At 45.4% G+C, this 15,589-nt stretch overlaps 1 protein-coding gene across 1 annotated transcript; it reads left to right on the top strand.

Annotated features, from left to right (window-relative positions):
- Positions 1 to 505: 505 nt before the first annotated feature.
- Positions 506 to 9,399, top strand: LOC146186901 (uncharacterized). The gene is made up of 12 exons (XM_084608141.1): positions 506 to 571; positions 2,686 to 2,754; positions 2,954 to 3,022; positions 4,250 to 4,569; positions 5,187 to 5,367; positions 5,759 to 5,932; positions 6,010 to 6,112; positions 6,377 to 6,460; positions 6,521 to 6,757; positions 7,258 to 7,429; positions 7,487 to 7,635; positions 9,221 to 9,399. Exons 1-12 carry the CDS (start codon positions 506 to 508, stop codon positions 9,397 to 9,399), a joined length of 1,803 nt encoding a protein of 600 aa, XP_084464267.1.
- The last annotated feature ends 6,190 nt before the right edge of the window (positions 9,400 to 15,589 follow it).

The raw sequence follows: 15,589 nt of genomic DNA, 5'->3' as shown, positions 1-15,589 counted from the left end.
GATTTGGAACTATTCTGCCGTGATTTCCTACGTCACTAGTCACAGAGTGACAGGCCATGACAGGCTGCCCACTGGCTGCAGCCGCAACGGCGATACGTCACGGACACACTTCCGGTAGCCGCGAAAGTCGTTTGCTCGTGCGCGCTCCTCGCAAACCCATCAGATAAAATGCCTCAGGCATGCGCGAGCGAGGTCAATGCCTTCGCGCATATGGTTCCAATTTGCCGCTGCCGCATCCTTTTTTCGGTGGCTCCGAGGCCACTTGCCGTGTCTTGAGCGTCAGCTCAAGATGACTACGCGTTGCTGTGTTGTCGGCTGTAACGCCAGTGACCGGCGAGGCGTTGAACTCTAGCATGTTTTGCCTAAAGACGAGCATCAGCGAGCTGCCTGGATGAAGCTCATCGGATTGCAAGCGTCGGACGCTAGACGAAGACTCCGAGTTTGTGGTCGGCACTTCGCAGCTGATGCCTATTACTACAACCTAGCGCTTATGCGACAGTCAGGCATGGATATCAAGAACCTGAAGCTTCGACCAAAGTCCATGCCGACGTTATTTATCCCCAGCAGGAAGGTGAGTTTCCCGGCTAGTGATCGCTGGACCACTAATTGCTGAATGATAATTTTATTCACGCACGCAAGTGGAAATATAGCTATATGATGCATTTACGTTATACACATGTCAAACTGGGTATCGCTAGCCGCAGAGGGCCGTGTGGTGGTCTGATTGTCAGGTATGCGGCTGTCGAGATGCATGGGTTCGATCCCCTTAAATTGCTTGTAAACACATCGAGGTGGACGCCAAAAAGGCTTTTTTTTTTGCAATGATTCTGCCGCATGTGTGCATATGATATAGTTTATAGCGAGCCTTCTGCTCACGTATACTGAACTGTTGCAACTCTAAACGGGAGTCGCAAAATTCTTTCAGTTGACCTGTTCGCTTTCTCTATTTCAACGGCCCCTTTGAATATTGCGTATGTCTGATTCGAGAAACGTAATTAGAAAATCGCGTCATCTGCAGCCTCGGTGTTGTTTTGATTCGCCGATGCCGCGCGCACACGGCGCGAATTTCTGCATGATTGATTCTCAACTTATCAGGCAAATACTTCATCCAAACCTAGCACTTAAATATACAGACAGTCGCTTATGCCGAATGTACGCCAAATTTCAGCAAAGCGCGTGTGCTATTCTGGACGATAACGGTCGATCGCCCCCCCCCCCCCCCCCCCCCGTCGGCCGTCATTGCTTTCTGAAGTTTGCACCTCCGGGCGTCTTAAACACTTACATAGACGCAGAGCTAGTGCGGAGGCCCGCCCGATGGGCCGAGTGCTCAGTGACCTAAGACATTTGCGGGTGGGCCTCAAGCAAACTACTGTATATTGTTCTACAGTGTATATATTTCTTTTTATTTTTACCTACCCTTTCCTATCTCCCTATCGCTCACCTCTTTTATTTCCTCTTCCTCGCTCTCCCTTTATTTCCGCCGCCCAAGTTCAGGTGCTTAAGCTAGCAGATACCGGGGCTGGCAAACATATTTTCCTTTCTTTGGTATAAAAATGAAATAAAACCACTACCGCCACCCTAACAGAGAAGCATTTCCCGGCGTTGCAACAGTCATCAGATTAATTTTCGGCCGTGTACAGGCCGAAATTGGACTTTCAATTAAGCGTTTAAAATAGCTCACATTCGATGCGAGAGAACATAGCGCACTCAATTTTAAATACCAACCCTTCTGTTTTTATGAAGCGTCTGAAATTTAACTCGTCCAAGAATCCAACAAGTGAATCCAATGCAGCTCTTTCTAGCACTGCATGCATGGTTTAGTGCATATATAGTACGGCCTTGTTCATTCCCTATATGAGTAATGCATTGCAGTTACAGCATTCCGCCAGCATATGTATGTTAAAAGGCAACGTTCTCGCTAACAAAAAACAGTGTCACAATGCGCATAAGCTGAACAACTAGCTGCACATGTGATCGAGTTTCCGTGATTATGTTGTTGTTTTTTTCACTCAGTATTAATATATGCCAAATTGTATCATTTTAGATCTTATACGGTAACAGCTGTCCATTACCATAAGCAGCCCTAGGTTCGAGATGTATTTGCATACATCATACTTTGCTTAGGCTGATAGTAACGTCTCTCCACTGATGATTAAGATGCTCCAGAGAAATAAATTGTCATATGTTGGCTGCAGGATCAGGAGCTACAAATGTGTTTCAATTCAAAGTGCAATCCAGGCATCAGTCAGCTCAACTGCAATTGCTTCCTGCTTGCATACCTGCAACATGAAACGTCCAGTGTCTGTGTGATGTGCACAGCTGTTGTATAGCATCTACTGTTATTAACGAATACCATTACTTGTTGCTGCTAGTATGATGTGTATGTTGGGTGCTTTAAATGATCATATGCTTTCATATTTCGGGCACCATCCAGCAGCAAACTGCAACAGCTCGATTAACTACTCTTGCTGAACCTCACACTAGCCTGGTGAGAACACATTTTGCATGACGTGAATTTGTCACCAACATGTTCTGTACATTCCACAACAGACTAGTAGTTATGTTTTATGTGTGCTTGCTGTAAACCTTGTAGCACAACTGAAGAATGTCACTATTTTGAATGCTGGTAGTGTAATGTGCATGTTGGGTGCTTTGAATGATCATATTTTTCATATTTCTTTTCAGCCGGGCAGCATCCAGCAGCTCCCTGCAACAAACCAGTCAACTTTTACTGCTGCACCACACACTAGCCTGGTGAGAACTCCTTTTACATGACATATGAATTTGTCACCAACATGTTCTGCGCATGTACAACAGACTAGCATTTATGTTTTGTGTGTGCTTGCTGTAAATCTTGTTGCGTAACTCAAGGATGGCACAGTTTTTCATGCTGGTAGTGTGATGTACATGTTGGGGGCTTTGAGTGATCCTATGCTCTCATATTTCTTTCCAGCCGGGCAGCATCCAGCAGCTTCCTGCAACAACCCAGTCAACTATTACTGCTGCACCTGACACTAGCCTGGTGAGAATTCCTTTTGCATGATGTGTGAACTTATTGTCACCAACATGTTCCTTTTTCCATTACCCAAATTAACATTTATGAGCTGGCATTTTATTTTACCACCATTCACTTTCAAGCATAGAGATGCATTTATTATAAGGAGATATACACTACTAAAGGCATTTAGAATATCAACAGTTTTGGACCGCTTGAAGGTGATTGATGTTGCCTTCACTGTGTCCATGGTTACTAAACAACATTGCAAATATTCTGTATATTGCATGTGCCTTCCTTTAGGAACCAGTGTGCAGGTGCGGCAACCCAAACCACACAGGCGCTTTACCATGCAAGCCAAAGCACAAAGGAGTGCCACTCTGTTGGTAAGTGAAAAAAAACACCAGCAAAATTAGTAGTTGCCGTGATAAACTATTCTGTTACTTCAAAGGTATCTTGTGATGTTGTAACTGTTTACAAACTTGCATTTCAAAAACCATGCAAGTCAGCACAGTCTTTGCAGGGTGGGCTTTGCAGCAAGCTGTAAATCATGCGGCAGAGCTTGATGATTAGACAACTAAAACTATGTACACAAGATAATTTTTTATACCAACAGGCAATAATGTGGTATCTGAAGCTCATGGACATCAAAGGCTAGATTCATTTTTAAAACTGCTTAATCAGCAGTGAGAATAAAATATTTTACATCGAAAATACACATTTGAAAGCCTGCAGTTGTCTTTCTGGCTTTGCACATTTGGAATATGCCATCTGTTGCATTTTTATGTACCAAATGCAAACACAGATCGCGTGTTTGATGATGTAACTTTCTAGGGTGATTTTGCCAACTTTATTGTGTGTAAGGACATTATTATATAGTACTGTAGCTTCAGGCAGCCAGCAATGAGTTTTCAAATGAACATTCTGACATTCAATATTTCAACCACAATTCCGATTAAAAAAAATTACAAACAGGGCTCACCTGTGATGTTGATGATCATGAATTTCACTATATTGTCCTTTAATAAAAGGTGCATTTCATTTGTTCAGTCAATTGTTTAATTATCGAAATCTATCCTAATGTCAGCCTAGGTGTAAAACCCACATGCACAGACCACATAGGCATATCCATCATACGTTTTGTATACACACAAGCTAGTAAGCAGTAGAAAAAAAGAGGCGCCCTGTACAATGTATAAAAACCTGCACTACTAGATGTACTAACAATTATTCTGCATTGTGGCAGCAACGCAGGTGTACCTGGGCCTGAAGGTGCGGGTTGCAGCCATGACTCAGACTCAGCCATGTGCTCTCCAGGATGCCACTGAAGAGCACGGGGCACTCTTACTGTCGCCTACACACTTCAGGTTCCAAGGAGCCTCAACACCACTGCCCACCATTGCTTCAACACCTCTACCTGACCTCGAATTGGCACCCATGTCCCCGATTGCCTTGCCATCTATGTCTCCGGAGCCCGAGGCATCATTGAACGACAGCCAGGATCATGAAAATGCAGAACAGACAGAACCACTGGACACCTCATACATGCCATCATTCAATGACAGCTTCTGCAGGTATGCAAAAGTACTTTTGCCACTTAAGCTAAAACCTTGTTACAAGATCGAGTGGTCTTTCAGGCCATATACTCATCCATATGAAAGTTAGACTTCAGATCTATATTGTGCACTAATAGGCAATTAATAGATTTCGCCCCGCTTTCAGCCCAAAATCCAATGCCTTTCAGACTTTCATCCTCCATATAGTTCTCATGAGATGCAAAGGATTGTCATTTTTTTATTCTCTATGTATCTTCCCGATCAGAATCCTGAAATCAGTGAAGGCTTATCTGACACCTTGATGCCATTTATTGTTAAAAACACTGGCCCAAACTCAAATTTGCAAGAAAGTGGAAAATGGCATTGTAATGTTGCATGTACGTAAGAGAGCCTAGAGGAGTGAAAACAATATGCACGAATTCTAAATTACTGCCTTTTCTTCGCAGTGACCAAGAACTGGATACGGAGGCACCTGTTTATGCTGAAAAGAAATTTATCATATTTGAAAGCTGCCTCAGAGACCTTGTGAGTGCATGCCGCAAATGCAGCCTCATGTACCGCTGTGTGTTTAAAGTACGGGGCACCCTACTGACAGTGGAGGGTGCATGTTTGCAAGGTCACCGCTTCAAGTGAAGGAGCCAGCCATTTTTAGGTGGCAACTCAGCTGGCAACCTTCTCCTGGCTGCCGGCATCCTGTTTTCTGGCTGCCCAGTGGCAGCATCACTCCGTTGCCTGCAGTTCATAAATGTGCAGGCAATCTCACAGCGCACCTTCTACAACTACCAGCGGGGCTTCCTTTTGCCTGCTATTAATAAGGTTTGGCTTTTTGCTAATTATGTATACTATACCGTTTGCTTGCTGCATGCTTTGAAAAGCCACTTTATACACATCCCATATTGTTAGTTATGCATTAGTCTGCAAAAGCTGGCAAATGTGAATGCTACATTGAGAAATAGGGTACAGGTAATTTCAACAGTGATACATACTTGGAAAGCTCATTAATATATGCACGTTAAGGGGCCCCATTTTGGATGGAAATTTTGGGGACATGACAGGACAAGAAAGGGGACACACAAGGTTTAGTGTGCACACTTTCTTGTCCTGTCTTGTGCGCACAAAATTTCAATCCACTATGAATCAACTAGCCCAAAATTCAATTACCCCTTTTATTTGCCATAGAAAGACTGAATCACAATTTTGCATACAGCTATTTGACCAGCAGCAGGCCCTCCTGGTGGCTGGCCTGAATGGTGTGAAGGTGGACCTAGCAGGCAATGGGATGGGCGACTCACCAGGCGACAGTGCCAAATACATGACATACAGTGTGCTCGTTGCGCAGCTGGGACGTATTATTCACACTGCACAAGTACAGGTCGGTGAGGTGAATTTCTGAAACCATATCTTTCAAGCATATTCAGATGAGCCAATATAAAACGCTATTTGTGTGTCTTTGTGCAGTCTCCTGCAGTCCCAAACAGTATGTCCATGGAAAAGCAGGGACTCATTAAGTGCCTGGATGCACTTGAACAAAAGGGGATCGTGATAAGTTTCCTAACCACAGGTACAGTTTGCTACTGTCAATCTTGGTTGGGCTGATATGAACCCATTCCAGCATCATAATGTTCCCATTTGCTAGTGGTTTGGTTTTAGTGAATGGCATGAGCTAATTTTAGATGCAAATGTATACAAAGAATGGCAAGTAATAAACTCGTTTACCTTTTAACACCACCTTTTTAGTTAGTGGAAGATTCTTGGTTTTATGGGTAACATAGGAACTACTAGCCAGCATAAAGTGCATGTGGTGAATTGGACATTACTTTTTCAGATCGGCACTCAGGCGTGAAGCGCTACTGCAGAGTCAGCAGGCCACAGATAAGACACCTGTTTGATGTTTGGCATGTTGCTAAAGGTGGGTAGTTAAGTGAAGAAAAGTGACAATTTTTATAAATGATATTTCCATACATTTTAGGCCTGAAGAAAAAGCTGTGGGCTCTCAACAAGAAGTACCCTGTTATTGCACACTGGGTGCAGGCAATCATTAATCATCTGTATTGGATTGCTGTTGCCAGTCAAGGTAATGGGTTCCTTGGGGTCAGCATGTGGATAAGTCTGCTGAACCACATCTGCAATATCCACGAGGGTCACGAAGGGCTGTACAAGAAGTGCTTACATGCACCCATGGGGGACAGGCACTGGATGAAGCCAAGTGAGTGATTCTCAGATACTAAGATTTCTTTTTATTTTGCAATTTTAGGATACAATCTCAATAAAAAAATAATTTCCACTAAACACTGCATCACAAACAATAGAACTTTGTACAAATTCACTATGAAAACTGAAGTATACAACATGCATGTAACCACAATACCCACAGCAAAAGTATGCATATTTTATTATAACAATGAGCCACTATAGTCAACAATCTCCAGATTCAAGGAGCTCCGACTCAAAATTACCTGGATATTGTAGGTAACTAATTCTGGCTGCTTGCTCTCATACCAATATAATGCAATGTGAACACCATAAAATACCACTATTATGAATTTGCTTGTTTAATGATGAAATCAGGCACTCTTGATTGGTACACTCCTAAATGTTAAGAAGTTTTTATATGCACTGCATTCATGGTCTTAGTGCATACCGTGAGCAGTGTTTTGTGCTGCAAAATTAATTTGTCAAGTTTCACTTCCAATTCCCTTTGTGCAGATTCGGATGCCTTCAAGAGCCTAAAAGCAGTTGTGGAAGCCCCTTTGCTACTACATGACCTTCACCAGCTCTCTCCAGAGGCTCGAACATTCTCACTGGAGTCCTTCAACAGCGTGCTGATACATTTTGCTTCCAAAGCAAATGCTTTTTCACCAGATATGATGCAAACAAGGTACTAATAGCCTTAAGAGGTAGTATGCAAACATATCATTCCCTTAAACCATTTCAGGACCCGGCTCGCTGTACTGCACTTCAATGAGAATGCTAGCCGAGAACAAGCTGAAACCAAGGAAGGAGAGAAACAGTGGAAGGTGAAGTCCTCCAAAGCAAGAAAGGGGCACTTCACTGTCTGCTCCGTGAAAGAGCAGCCCACTTATGGTAAGTAAACAACAGGTGACAGCGAAACAAAACTTAATTTTCACTTAGAACATGCAATGTAGGAAACAGTTTCAGCCAGGACACAACTTTGGGGCACTCAATAAATATATTGGTTGAAAGAAGCTGTTTTTGCTCTATAAATAGAGCCCTGAGCTTCTAGATTCAGACATTGTGGCTAGTGCAAAAGGAATATATACAAAGAAAAAGAGCCAACAGGGCATTAACTAGATTTGCAACTAAAATTTACTACATAAAGAGGAAGTGTTTATGCACACCATTTTTCCTTCCATCTCATTTTTCTTGTGCCGCTGCTCTGTCTTCAGTTGCAGTCACACCAAGAGGTATTGAAGCCACCAAAAACACCATGTTAAAAAAATCGCGAAAAGGACTAAACCTGATAAGGGCCAAAATGAAAAACAAATGATGCTTAACAAGAGAAAGGTAAACACAAGATATTAGATTCCAAAGAAATAAAAAAAGGAAGGGCTTCAACCACGAGCAAGTCACTACGGCAATGAAGAAAGCTTCCAAAGGGCAAGGTATAGTTTGCTAACATACTAGATCATGGAGTGAAAGTGTTAAAAGCATGAAAACCATGGAACACCAAACAGAACCGCCACTAAAACTTATAGCTGGAAGAGCATTTGTGATAAGAACAAGAGTAAAAAGGAAGGAGCGACACAACCTATGTTTTACCCTTCTGTAAGAGTAACAAATGCAAATAAAGATGCAGGAAAACACTCACACAAGTACTCAGGAGCAGGCAAAAAGGCAGATGAGATGAACATGACTGCTTATGAAGAAAGTTTTTTGTGTCCTTAAGGTTAGCCTCTTTATAGACTTCTCTCACGAGGCTCTTGGCTACGGACACAAACATTTATCCAGTATAGAATTTCTCAGCCGTGCCACCTAATGCCCAGAATTGTGAGTGCAAGAGCGCTCAGAGCACCATAAATGCATTTCGGCATAATGCTTCTATTGACTAATTTCAAATGGGTCGACTTTACGGTGAAATTTCCTTTCCGGTACATTCCTTTCTGGTACATGGGACCGGTACATCCAGTACAGCTGTCACTCATAAGAAATATCCACGTTCGTAAAAGATCCTTATCATTGGTTTAAAGAGCCACAGCTGTGTTAGATTTTTTATTTTTTTACTACAATGCTCCTGGTGGCTCCATTAGCACCTCTCAATGAGACTGCAAGTATAGGCGGTGGCAGCAGAATACAAGAAAGGAGGAGAACGAAGAGAAAAATCTGCACAAATACCTTCTTCCTCCAGAAGATTCCATCAAGTCTAGGGTGTGGCGTGTAATCTCTTCTTGTTTTTTTTTGCACTAGCCCCAATGTCTGATTCCAATAACAAACTAGCCCAATTAGAAACGTTCGCTGAGCTTCTAGGCAGGTAATAAAACCAGGCTACAATGGATTACTCGCAGGTTAAAATGTCCACATAATTGCTTGTGATAAGAAACAAAACTGCTGGTCGTTAGCGTTGAACTTCAAGCCCTTTTACAATTATAGGGGGACATGGAAATAAAATAGAAATGCATATTAATGCTGAAGTGCACTTATCTCCTTGCAGATTATGTCGATGCCTGGCTGCAGAGCTCTGCGGCATGGTGTAAGAATTACACCTATAAAGAGAGCTTTGACAGCTATGAAAGCCTACCATCCAAGCATATGTCGAGCAGCTACGAGAGACCGACAAAGGAAGACCTCATCAATGAGCACCAGAGTCGCTTGAAAGGCCCCCGAAGCTGAGTGTAATTCACGCATTCCACCAAGGCCGAGGGAAGCGAAACACCAGCCCCAGGGAAACCTTGAACCTACAAAATCCCTTGTCTGTACCTGGAAGTTTTTCATGATGAGGGATGTTTGACACACAATTTCAGTTTTATAGCACCCCAGAACAAGATGAGCCGTACATGACTGAGTTGAGAAAAACTCTCGCACAAAATTCACCGAATCCAGTGAACCTTGTAGTGATTGGCGATATTCATGAAGAAAAGATTAGGAGCCAAATTATAAAGGAAAAGAAATTGCAGCAGCAGCAGCAGCAGCAGCAGCAGCAGCAGCAGCAGCAGCAGCAGCAGCAGCAGCAGCAGCAGCAGCAGCAGCAGCAGCAGCAGCAGCAGCAGCAGCAGCAGCAGCAGCAGCAGCAGCAGCAGCAGCAGCAGCAGCAGCAGCAGCAGCAGCAGCAGCAGCAGCAGCAGCAGCAGCAGCAGCAGCAGCAGCAGCAGCAGCAGCAGCAGCAGCAGCAGCAGCAGCAGCAGCAGCAGCAGCAGCAGCAGCAGCAGCAGCAGCAGCAGCAGCAGCAGCAGCAGCAGCAGCAGCAGCAGCAGCAGCAGCAGCAGCAGCAGCAGCAGCAGCAGCAGCAGCAGCAGCAGCAGCAGCAGCAGCAGCAGCAGCAGCAGCAGCAGCAGCAGCAGCAGCAGCAGCAGCAGCAGCAGCAGCAGCAGCAGCAGCAGCAGCAGCAGCAGCAGCAGCAGCAGCAGCAGCAGCAGCAGCAGCAGCAGCAGCAGCAGCAGCAGCAGCAGCAGCAGCAGCAGCAGCAGCAGCAGCAGCAGCAGCAGCAGCAGCAGCAGCAGCAGCAGCAGCAGCAGCAGCAGCAGCAGCAGCAGCAGCAGCAGCAGCAGCAGCAGCAGCAGCAGCAGCAGCAGCAGCAGCAGCAGCAGCAGCAGCAGCAGCAGCAGCAGCAGCAGCAGCAGCAGCAGCAGCAGCAGCAGCAGCAGCAGCAGCAGCAGCAGCAGCAGCAGCAGCAGCAGCAGCAGCAGCAGCAGCAGCAGCAGCAGCAGCAGCAGCAGCAGCAGCAGCAGCAGCAGCAGCAGCAGCAGCAGCAGCAGCAGCAGCAGCAGCAGCAGCAGCAGCAGCAGCAGCAGCAGCAGCAGCAGCAGCAGCAGCAGCAGCAGCAGCAGCAGCAGCAGCAGCAGCAGCAGCAGCAGCAGCAGCAGCAGCAGCAGCAGCAGCAGCAGCAGCAGCAGCAGCAGCAGCAGCAGCAGCAGCAGCAGCAGCAGCAGCAGCAGCAGCAGCAGCAGCAGCAGCAGCAGCAGCAGCAGCAGCAGCAGCAGCAGCAGCAGCAGCAGCAGCAGCAGCAGCAGCAGCAGCAGCAGCAGCAGCAGCAGCAACAACAACAACAACAACAACAACAACAACAACAACAACGCAGAAAAAGGATCCAAACTTAACCAAGCTCCCCACTTTTTCATAGGCGTATGAGTCAAGCCGCAAGCAAGAATAAAAAATGGGAGTCACCATAAGGCAAGTCATTTTCTGACATTGAGAACGTCAGAGGAGGAAACTGCCGCCTTTAGTCCACCACAACGTGGTACCGAAAAAAAAAAGTCCTTCAAATGCTGTTGATGCTCTGCCAAAAATGCTCTGCAAGACAATGCGTTGCTGCCGTTCTTTACAAAGCAATCCCACGAGAGCCAGCAATAAACGATCGTACAAAGTTATTGTGCAGCAATCACAGCCGACCGCTCTTCCCGCCGCCTATGCACTTGATGCTATCTATTCAAGCCGGCGGTGGCACTTTGCAAAGTGTTTAGGCCACGTAATCTCACGGTCCTTTTAGCAGTGGACCGTACTGTACACCAGCATACTTGCCAACACGACCTTTTTGAAGTTTGTTAACCCTGGCTGGCTGGGGGGGGGGTTGCTTTCAATCATTCATTTTCTTTTTTAAATTCCAAAGTTATACGTTTTTGTGACAAGAATGCCTGTGCTTTTACAACCGTAAGCGCCAGGCTTGTCTAGTTATCCGCTGCTTGCTCATATCCCCGGCATATGTATTCAATGTGATGTAAACCTCGATGCCATCCTTGCTACCATGCAAAATGTTTACATCACAGATATGCGTGGCTCAGAACCGGAAATTATACCCCTTCTCTAATCGCACGAAGAACTGAAATTTTGGAGTGCACAGCTTTTAAAAACACTTGAAAGTGCTGTCCAGGCTTTGAGCAGCCATGAAGCTGCTATATGGCTGCGAAACACAAGAGTCGCATTGCATCAGACACAGCAGCTGGTCACAGAAGAGAAAGAAGGCAAGACTAATCCGAAAGCCCGAACCCGAAATCAAAAGGCTAGCAAAAGTGGCCGCCATGCAGTGACATTAATACTTCAATAATTCCGCGAACAGCTATCGAGTTTTAGATGACGTATTGTGCCCCCAAGGATACATGGTGAAAGTCACTGCAACGCTACGGCTGCTGATAGTGATTTCACAGATGGTTCGCAGTGTGCTTTTGTGCTGGCAAACGATACCATTAGGGAGGTGTTCTGTTAGTATAATTCGAATAATTTCTCGTAAACAGAAAGTACCTTAAGCAAAATTGGGGCAACATTGGCGAAACCCTCAGACAGGTCTATATTTGTACCTTTTATAAGAAGGTCAGAAGAGTTGGCAGGCATGCAGCTGTACTACAAGCGATCAAGGCTGAAGTAATAAAAAGGAGACAGCATTGAGAACAACAAAACTGATGGCTTCATCACTGCAAAGGGGGAAAGTGACACCAAAACTGCAAATAGGGATTATGAAAGGAAACCAGGAATGAATATGAACACCAGACAAAAAAGAGGATGCAAAACCTCTCCATGGGTGACCAGGTGCTCGTGTAACAGAGCAAACTGACTGAGCTATCAGAAGTATTCAGGCCTCAGCTTCTAGAAATTACAAAGGGGGAAGGCAATAGCATTACAGCACTACTGCCAGCAGAGATAATGATAATGGGGATCCTGGTAAGCTGGATTGAATGGTACCAAAACATGTATGACACATCAAAAAGCCTCTGGGGTCAACAGTGATCTGCCTCTGAAGGCAATCTTGCCCAAGAAACAAGTGGACTGTCGGCATATTGAACAGAAAACATTCAAAGAGAGACTGCCACAGAGCCCCGTGTAACGAAGTGACAGAACAAGATGCACTGGTTATCTCAGGACCAAGCACCTAAGCGACGAAAGGTCCCTGGCACTGAACGCAGCCAACTCATTGTTTAGCGTGGGCCTCAAAAGATGAAGCAAAGGCCAATGCACCACTACAAGCACCCAGCAGAAGTAGAGTTGGCAGTTGAGGAAGGATACTAGGGTGTGACAGCCAGAAGAGGCAGCTAGTACATGGGCGGCAGTCAAGGTAGCAGCAAAAATAAATCGCTTTGAAAGCCTGCAGTTATGTTCCTACACTGAGAATGCAGCTACAAAGTTCCAGCTACTCCCACTCAGACCCACTGCTTCGGTTCAGTGGTTAGAGCACTTGGCTACTGAGCTGGAGTGCCCAGTAACTGTCTTACTTCTCAGTGAACTCTTCAACCTTGCAAGAAGGGAGGAGGGAAAGATGGAGTGTAGGACTGAAAAAAACTTTTAACCAGCTCGGGATCTTAAATATGCACTGACATTGAACAGCACACAGGCCGTTAGTATGTTTTAACTCCTTCAAAATACGGCTACCGTGCTGCAGTGGCCACCTTTTGATGGAGGTGAAAATAAAAGGCACCAGTGTGCTGTGCAATGTCAGTGCACATTTAAGATCCTGAGCTGGTTAAAATTTTTCCCGCAGCTCTACACTCAATTTTTCCCTCGCGTCTTCCTCCCTTCTCGCATAGTTGAAGAGCTCACTGAAAAGTAAGACAATCACTGTGCCTTTCATTGCAATCAAAACCCATTTTCTCACACAGAGATGAGAATATATGTAAAGGCAACAAACAGCCACTGACATCACAGAAAGAATAAGGTAATTTTTATTTGGTTTTGAGCAATGGAAACAGTATGGTAATCATGGAGATAATTACAAAGTAGACAAAAAAAACACATACCAGTTAAATGTTACTCTTCTTCTACTACTTTCTAATTATCTCCATTGTTACATTACTGCTTGCCATTGATAAACAACAAATAATATTCCGCTATGTTTCCATGGTGTCAATGACTGTTGGTCGGCTTCGTATGTATCTCAAACGAGCCCCTCATTTCCCCTGCATTTACTATCCGAAATCACAAGAGTTGTGTACAGCAAGTGCAGCTGCACCAGACTGCAAATAAACTGAAATTTTCCAGTTACGCATAACAAGTAAAAAATAAATACGAGTAAGAAATTTCTAGACTAAATTTTTTACTCGTAGACAATGTCTGCTTTGGGACGATCCATCACAGAAGTAGTAAGTGGTTAATCAAATCCCGGAGTTGATAGCAAAAGATGTTGCTGCTCCTCAACTGCCTTGGCAACGGCGGTGAAGAGAGACAAATTTATAAGCATCCACACCGAAACGAGTAGTACCTATTCTGTGACACGGTATGAAGGAGCACTGAACAAGGGTAAATGGGGTACGCGTCAGTTCGCTGGACGAGTCAACGTTTTGACAAGTGGACTTGTGGCCCAGACGAAGATCGAAGCGTTGGCTCGAACTGCGAACAGAAGCATACCCCGTTCACCCTTGTTCAGTGCTCCTTCATACTGTGTAAACCATCTTCTTTCTCTCGTTCTACCTCTATTCTGTGACAGTCCCACAATGTATTGTGGCACTTTAAGAAATTAAACTCTTGTATATCTATGCTTAAAAAAAACACTGAAGACCAGTTTATGAAGAAAATCTGAATTTCTCGTTCTTGGGGCATCATAAAAATAAAAAGCGCCAACATGTACCGCTATATGCTGGACGCCGAGCACATGTGATGAAATATAGATGCTAACACACAGAAAACCGATAATCACCTAGAATTAAAAAGGAGGGTGCCTGAAGCCTACATAGCTGGCAGACGGGAAATGGCGTATAATGCGTGCAATGACGCATGCTGGCAGCACCACTCGGTTTCCTCTTCCGAGTTTTCCCCAGATCCACTGCGTAAACACTCGGTAGAACGTGAAAGCGCGCTTCTGTCGCGTGACGCTTCTGCGCTACTACCTGTTCAAATCGTCGTCCTGCTCAACTTCTACTCCGTCGATGAACTCCATATATACAACATTGAGTACCTGTGCATTGCAGCACATACTAAGGAATGTGGCATTGGCTGTTATACAGCCGTTTGCCTGTTCTTGTACGGCCTCTGGCACGCCACGACAGCAGAGTCGCTCTTCCTGCGTCGGCATCTCCTCACAGCGGCCGCAACTGCACCTACGTATGCACAATAAGCGAAGGCCATGGATCGTGTCTGCTCTGTCCAATCTTCCACCGCGCAGACTTGCAGATATTAAATGATAGTTCAAGTTGACAGTTGCAAGAACTGCTATCAGCCTTGGCCCGCGAAATAACAAATTACGGTGGAGAATATAATCATGCATCTGTCACTCACCACGGGAGGCCGTCGTCTCCGCCGCTGCCAGGAGACTACGGTGAGCCCGCCGACGAGTCGCTGCTGTCATCGCCGTTGTCGTCGCCGCCGTTCCCCTGGTACGGGGTGAATTTATAGGGCTCAATGCCCATGGCAGCGGTAATCGCGATCAATCGCGCTTCTAGATCAGGATCCATTGTTGTACAGTGACTATGTAGATGAGAAGGAAAGGCAACGACGGACGGACTGCGAAAGAGAGAAAGGAAATCGGCTCCGCATGGGCTTCGGCCGGCTTGCCGCTGCTTCCCTACTCCCGGCGACAACCGGAAGTTGGCATTGAAACGTCATCAGATGACACTTCATGGGTGGGGCCATGGCGGGGCGCAGCCCTCTATATGTTTTCTTTATTTTTGTTTGGTGCCTCGGAGTGTTGAGTTGAGGGGAGAGAGGAGGATCGCCATTTTTAATCGCTGATATCTCCGGTGTTAATGAAGCTAGCTCAAAAATTCTTGCGATAGGTTGATTACTGAGGGAGTACCTATCGCTCGTCTGATTTTGTCAACACCGTTTTACGCGTTACTTGGTCCCTTTAATACCGGTTTCCATTGGGCGAACAGGAGCAACGAGCAGCCAGAGCAGCGTACGAAAGCACTGGGGACGCGCGTTCTCGTCTCCCCAATGGAACATT

This window comes from Amblyomma maculatum, chromosome 6 (genome assembly GCF_055883805.1).
Source record: "Amblyomma maculatum isolate TAMU_Amacu chromosome 6, ASM5588380v1, whole genome shotgun sequence".
Lineage (NCBI taxonomy): Eukaryota > Metazoa > Arthropoda > Arachnida > Ixodida > Ixodidae > Amblyomma > Amblyomma maculatum.
The sequence above is the reverse complement of the archived record's forward strand: the minus strand, read 5'-3'. Positions and strand labels throughout refer to the sequence as shown.

Excerpts from the sequence above, each read along its gene's own strand:
- LOC146186901 (XM_084608141.1), top strand. The coding sequence starts at position 506 with ATGGATATCAAGAACCTGAAGCTTCGACCAAAGTCCATGCCGACGTTA. Across the intron at positions 6,758-7,257 it reads CAGGCACTGGATGAAGCCAA|ATTCGGATGCCTTCAAGAGC; the intron begins GTGAGTGATTCT and ends CCCTTTGTGCAG. Across the intron at positions 7,636-9,220 it reads GAAAGAGCAGCCCACTTATG|ATTATGTCGATGCCTGGCTG; the intron begins GTAAGTAAACAA and ends ATCTCCTTGCAG.